This window comes from Otolemur garnettii, unplaced genomic scaffold (genome assembly GCF_000181295.1).
Source record: "Otolemur garnettii isolate 467f Iridium unplaced genomic scaffold, OtoGar3 scaffold00055, whole genome shotgun sequence".
Classification (NCBI taxonomy): Eukaryota; Metazoa; Chordata; class Mammalia; order Primates; family Galagidae; genus Otolemur; species Otolemur garnettii.
The window spans coordinates 3,579,055-3,584,593 of NW_003852450.1; the positions used below are offsets into that span (position 1 = coordinate 3,579,055).

The 5,539-nt window shown below is 48.8% G+C and overlaps 1 protein-coding gene across 2 annotated transcripts in view; it reads right to left on the reverse strand.

Moving 5' to 3' along the window:
* Nucleotides 1–5,539, reverse strand: part of MFSD4A (major facilitator superfamily domain containing 4A) — a 33,930-nt gene that overhangs the window by 4,462 nt on the left and 23,929 nt on the right. For both annotated transcript variants that reach the window (XM_003792228.3, XM_003792226.3), the window contains one exon: nt 4,693–4,840. In XM_003792228.3, coding sequence (XP_003792276.1) covers nt 4,693–4,840 — 148 coding nt within the window. The remainder of the gene's footprint in view (nt 1–4,692; nt 4,841–5,539) is intronic.

Consider the following 5,539-nt stretch of genomic DNA (forward strand, 5'->3'; position numbering starts at 1 on the left):
CCAGCTATGTCACCTACTAGCCATATGACCTTAGAAGTTCTCTAACTTCACCAGGCCTTGGTTTCCCTCTCTGTAAAATGGGCATCATGACACCTCTCCACAGGATTGCTGTGTGGCTGACTCTCATGCAGCAAATGCCAGGTGTCAGCACAGTGCTGGCACACAGTAGCACTCAAGACCAGCCTGGCTCTCTGCTTAAGCGCTTTGACACCACCTTCAGAAATAACGTCCAAGTGCCTTCATGTGGTCTGCAGGGCCCTTTAGAATCTGTCTCTGTCATAACTCAGGCTCATCTCCCATGCTGCCTGCTCACAGCTAGCCCTCCAGCCAGAATAAACTCTCGACCTACACACTCATCCTCATCTCCAGCTCTGACACATGCCTTCCCTCAGTCCTGAACATCCCTATTCCTCTTCTTTTCTGGAAAATTCCCATTCATCTTATAGCTCCTAGTTGAGATTCCCATAGCAGCGTCCCTCCCTGTCCTTATGCCTGGATGAGCTGCTCCTCTTGCTGCAACAGCCCCTGCACCTGCTCTCTCACCCCACTGTCTGCTGACTGGCTGGCTTTCCCTACTAGGCCAAGGCCCAGGGAGGACAGCCATGCCTTGTCCTTTAGCTCGATAGCATCTACCAGCTTGTAGCACAGTGGCTAACACACGATAGACACTGACTTTTGAGTACAATGATCATCACTCTGGGCTTCGTGTTTCTTCAAGCTCTGTTAGTCTCACTTGTGTTCAGACCTGTCTCTGTGCTTGTGCTCTCATTCTGTTCACGGCCCCACCTCTCCCAGGAATGCCTTTCCCGATCCTGGGCCAGCTCACACCTCATCTCCTCCATGAAGCTATCTCTAAACTCAACACTGGCCACTCCCTTCTCTGAATTCCAGTGGCACCCAACCATTTGTTCCACTCAGGAGGGTCTTCTGTGCACTGGGTACTGCGATGAACACTGAGGATACTCAGGTGAGTTAACAGTCTGAGCACCTGTAAGCCAGCTTTGAGGCTACACCAGGAGCTTTACATCTTCTCTAAAGCACAAAATGATCCTAAAAAGTAGGCTTTTCCATCTTCCTTTTGCGGATAACAAAACTGAGGCTCAGAGAAGGGAAGGAAATGGAATTGTCAAGGTCACAAACCCAGTAAAACCTGTGAGCCCAGGGCAGTCCACCCGCCTGGCACTTAGGTGTGCTGATAACCTCCCTTGTTCTTTCCCTTCTCCCTTGCTGGAAGTGTGTTGTCTAGGAGAGGGAGTGGATAATAGGTACAAAAGCCTTTAGATGGGTGAAGCATGAGAGACAGGTGCAATGTCAAGGGCACAGAGGGGCACGCCTTTCCAGTGGGAACCAGAGAGGTTTCCTGGTGGGTGGGGTGGGCCTTGAGTTGGGTCTGGAATGACAAGCAGGCAGCTAAAGGGGTGAGACACAGTATAGAGGACATTACAGGCAGAGGGTGCTCATGTGCCAAAGTAGGGACAGTTTGGGGTTTGTTTGTTTGCCCTTTGTTGCCCTCAGTAGAGTGCTATGGCATCATAGCTCACAGCAACCTCAAACTCTTGAGGTCAAGTGATCCTCTTGCCTCAGCCTCCTGAGTATCTGGGACTACAGGCGCGTGCCACAACCCCTGGCTCTTTTTAGAGAAGGGGGTCTCACTCTAGCTTAGGTCTTGAACTCCTGAGCTCAGGCAATCCGCCCACCTCAGCCTCCCAGAGTGCTAATATTACAGGTGTAAGCCACTGGGGCCTGGCCTAGGACAGTTTTTGTGCCATCAGAGAATAGCAAGTAATTCAGGGCTAGAATTCAGGCTTGAAGGGGAAGCAGGGAGAACATAAGCTGAGGAGAAAGGCGCTCCATAGGAAGGTCTAAAGGTCGCATCAGTCCTATATTTTAAAGGAGGCCCTTAGCAGCAGCATGGGGAGTGGCTAGTAAGTGGGCCACGTCCCTGGCTACCTGTCTGAATCCCCTAGGAGCTCTGGACCAATTGCATCAGACTGGGAGGTGAGGCCTAGTCCCTGAGTTTTGTTACCAGTGCTCCTAGTGATCTTAGCATTTTGCTACTGGGCGGAGTGGAGACAGGGAGACCAGCCCAGATCTATCTTCAGGGATGGAGGTGACCAGAGACTAGGAAAAGCTGAGCACCGTTTACCCAGCAGGTCAACAAAGACAAAGGCCTGAACTTAGGCAGGGACAATGAGAAATGAAGAGGATGGATTTGAATAACTCTTTGTAGGCAGAATTAATCAATATAACTTACCATTTTTTTTTCTTGAGACAGAGTCTCACTTTGTCGCCCTTGGTAGAGTGCTGTGGTATCGTAGCTCACAGCAACCTCAAACTCTTGGGCTCAAGTGATTCTCTTGTCTCAGCCTCCTAAGTAGCTGGGACTACAGGTACCTAGCACAAGGCACAGTTATTTTTAGAGACAGGGTCTCACTCTTGCCCAAGCTGGCCTCAAACCTGTGAGCTCAGGGCAATCCACCCACCTTGGCCTCCCAGAGTGCTAGGATTATAGGCGTGAGCCACCGTGCCCAGCCTAACTTCCCATTATTAAACTCTAATATTTGTTGAGCACTTAAAAACTCTGTGGGATACACTGTGTGACATGTGATAGCAACATTACTTCACTACTTCATTTATTCCCTGGAGTCTTAGACATTGATGTCTGAAGAAGGAAGGAGTCAGAGCATGCTTGAGCCCTCACCCCTGGGAGTTGGTTGAACAGCTGTTGCTGTCTCTAGGATGAGCTTGGTGGGGAGAGGTTGTGTTTCCTTGAGTGTGTCCCGTGGGACCCAGCACAGAGTCCTAAGTAGCAAAATGATGGGCTGGATGATGACTGAATGGATGATGTGACTTCTGCCCTCAAGTTTTTATCAGGGCCAGTCATGATTCAACTGAACTTATACCAGGCCTACCCTGACTTGGACCATGTGTAGTACTCCCAACTCAGAGGAGTCAGAAGCCAAAGCAACTCAAATCTATTTGATTCATTGGTTCATTCTTTTTGTTATTGCTGTTGGTTTTGGTTTCACTCTGCTCACAGCAACCTCAAACTCCTGGGTGCCAGCAATCCTCATACCTCAGCCTCCCAAGTCGCTGGGACTACAGGTACACCACCCTCCGTTCCTGGCTAATGTTCTTATTTTTGATAGAGACAAGGGTCTCGCTCTTGCTCAGGCTGGTCTCAAATTCCTGACCTTAAGCTAACCTCCTGCCTGGGCCTCCCAGGGTGCTGGGATTACAAGCATGAGCCACTGTGCCCAGCCTGGCTGATTCATTCTATCACATGAATTATTTTTCTTCTAAATTATAAACATTTAAACAGCTTATAGTATGATCTCATATGCTCAGAAGGGATCTGGGAGGAAACAAACCGCTACGAGGGTTATTTTTGGCTACTTTCACTGACTGTTCTAAAATATCTTCTATTGTTTGAAGATTTTTCAGGGAGCATATACTACTTTTATAACAAAAAGATTTTCCATTTTGAAAACAAACAAAAAAATGTGTAGGTGTAATCATAGAAAATATTCTATTCTTTACAACTGATGACGTTATGTGCCCAAATTATTTGGGTCTCATCCTTTAATTTCAAGGATCCAGACTATCCACGTCCCCCATGACTGCGAATAACTGAGCAGGGCCCAGGTCCAATTTCTCTGACTCTACCTGTACCACATTTTCCCCCACTCTTCTCTAAAGAAATTGCTCATCTTCATGCTGGTTTTCCAGCCTCTAGGGAGGGGGTCTCTAGTTACTCCCAAAGGTAACGTTGAATATTCAAAACATAATTATTTTTAATTAACTCATTAAAAAAAATTTTTTTTTTTGCTATATGCACTTGGGGGAGCAGGGAAAGAAGAGGGAGATTGGTTGAGAGAATCAGAGGTTTCTGACATCAAAGCAGCTGTATTACAACGTCAAACAGACCCCTATACTTTGACAACATCCACAACAGGGCAGGGAGAGACTATTACGGATAATTAAATTACAAAATGCCTCTCCTTTGTTACAGCTTTTCTTTCTTTCTTCCTTTTTTTTTTTTTTTGAGGCAGAGCCTCAAGCTGTCCCCCTGGGTAGAGTGCCATGGCATCATCACAGCTCACAGCAACCTCCAACTCCTGGGCTCAAGCGAGTCTCCTGCCTCAGCCTCCCAAGTAGCTGGGACCACAGGCGCCCGCCACAACGCCCGGTTATTTTTTGGTTGCAGCCTTCATTGTTGTTTGGAGGGCTGGATTCGAACCCGCCACCTTAGGTGTATGTGGCTAGCGCCTTAGCCACTTGAGCCACAGGCGCTGAGCCTTGTTACAGCTTTTCCCATGCAGCTTTACCTTTCTTTGAATTTGGCATTTTGAGCACACGCATGTTACACAAAACGTCAGTTGCAGGTCAGCAGACACTGCTGGGGGGAAATGCAAATGGAAAAGAAGCTTAACTGCATCTCTGTGGGCTGAAATCTTATCAGTACAAGTATAATAGTGAGTGGAAGGAACCCAGTGGGTGAGAACCACCCCTGCTTGTGACTCCGTTCCCACCCAAGTCAGGAGGGGAGCATTCACTTCTCTGAGGAGGTAGGGTAGTGATCTCACTGGGAGGTGGTGCTAGCCTAGAATACCACAGAAAGATGGGGCACAGTGTGGGGAAGTGGTGCCCCACTAGAGCATGCCTCTTTCCTCCCTGCCCCTGGACACTCACCTCTGTACTGGAGGGTGTCCTCCGTGTAGGCCAGCATGCTGGGGAAGGTGCTACTGAGGAACAGGCCCAGACTTGCTGTCCCCACGAACAGGAAGACGACATTGTAGGAGAAAATAAGCAGCACCAGAAATGTCATCACCACGCCGACCTGTCGCAGCAGAGGTGGGGGCAGTCAGAATTTAGGAAAAGCCAGACATTCATCGCAAGAGGACAAACCAGGCGTCAGTCTCCTGAGTTTGGGCTTCAGTCCCAGGAGCAGTGCTGTGTAACCAGCGCACCGCCATGTGGACGAGGTGGGAACTACAACATTCCTAGGAACGTTCTGGTATCCACAGAGGAAGAGCGGGAAGAAGAGGCCATCTACGCACCTACACAGATGACCCACCCGCACATGCTTAATAAGCCTTTGGTAAGTGAATACTGCCTGTCCTCCAGGTCTTATCTGTAACTACAAGAAATTCATCTAAGCTAATTTCATCATCTCTCTCTGCCCTGCAGGCCTGGGGGTGGGGGGGTGGGTATGAGAGTCCTCTCCTACTCTAAAGAGGAACTGCTTCTCTTCCCCTAAAAGCTGAGAGTTCATGGGGCTAAGAGTACACAGAGAAGGCTAATATTTTGCAGAACAGGGATGGTAGCTGCAGGGTCCCCACTCTCTGGGAATCCAAGCTAACCTCCCCAGGAGAGGGTCAGTGGCTGAGGCAACCAGCTTGGCTTCCCCTAGAATTGTGCACATTCCTGTGGGCAGATCCTAGCCCGGGTTGGAGAGCTCTGTGGTGGGCTGACAGGCTCTGAAATCTTTCTAGTTCAGTAAGGGTCTATGTCACATGGACCCTTAATTTTTTTTTTT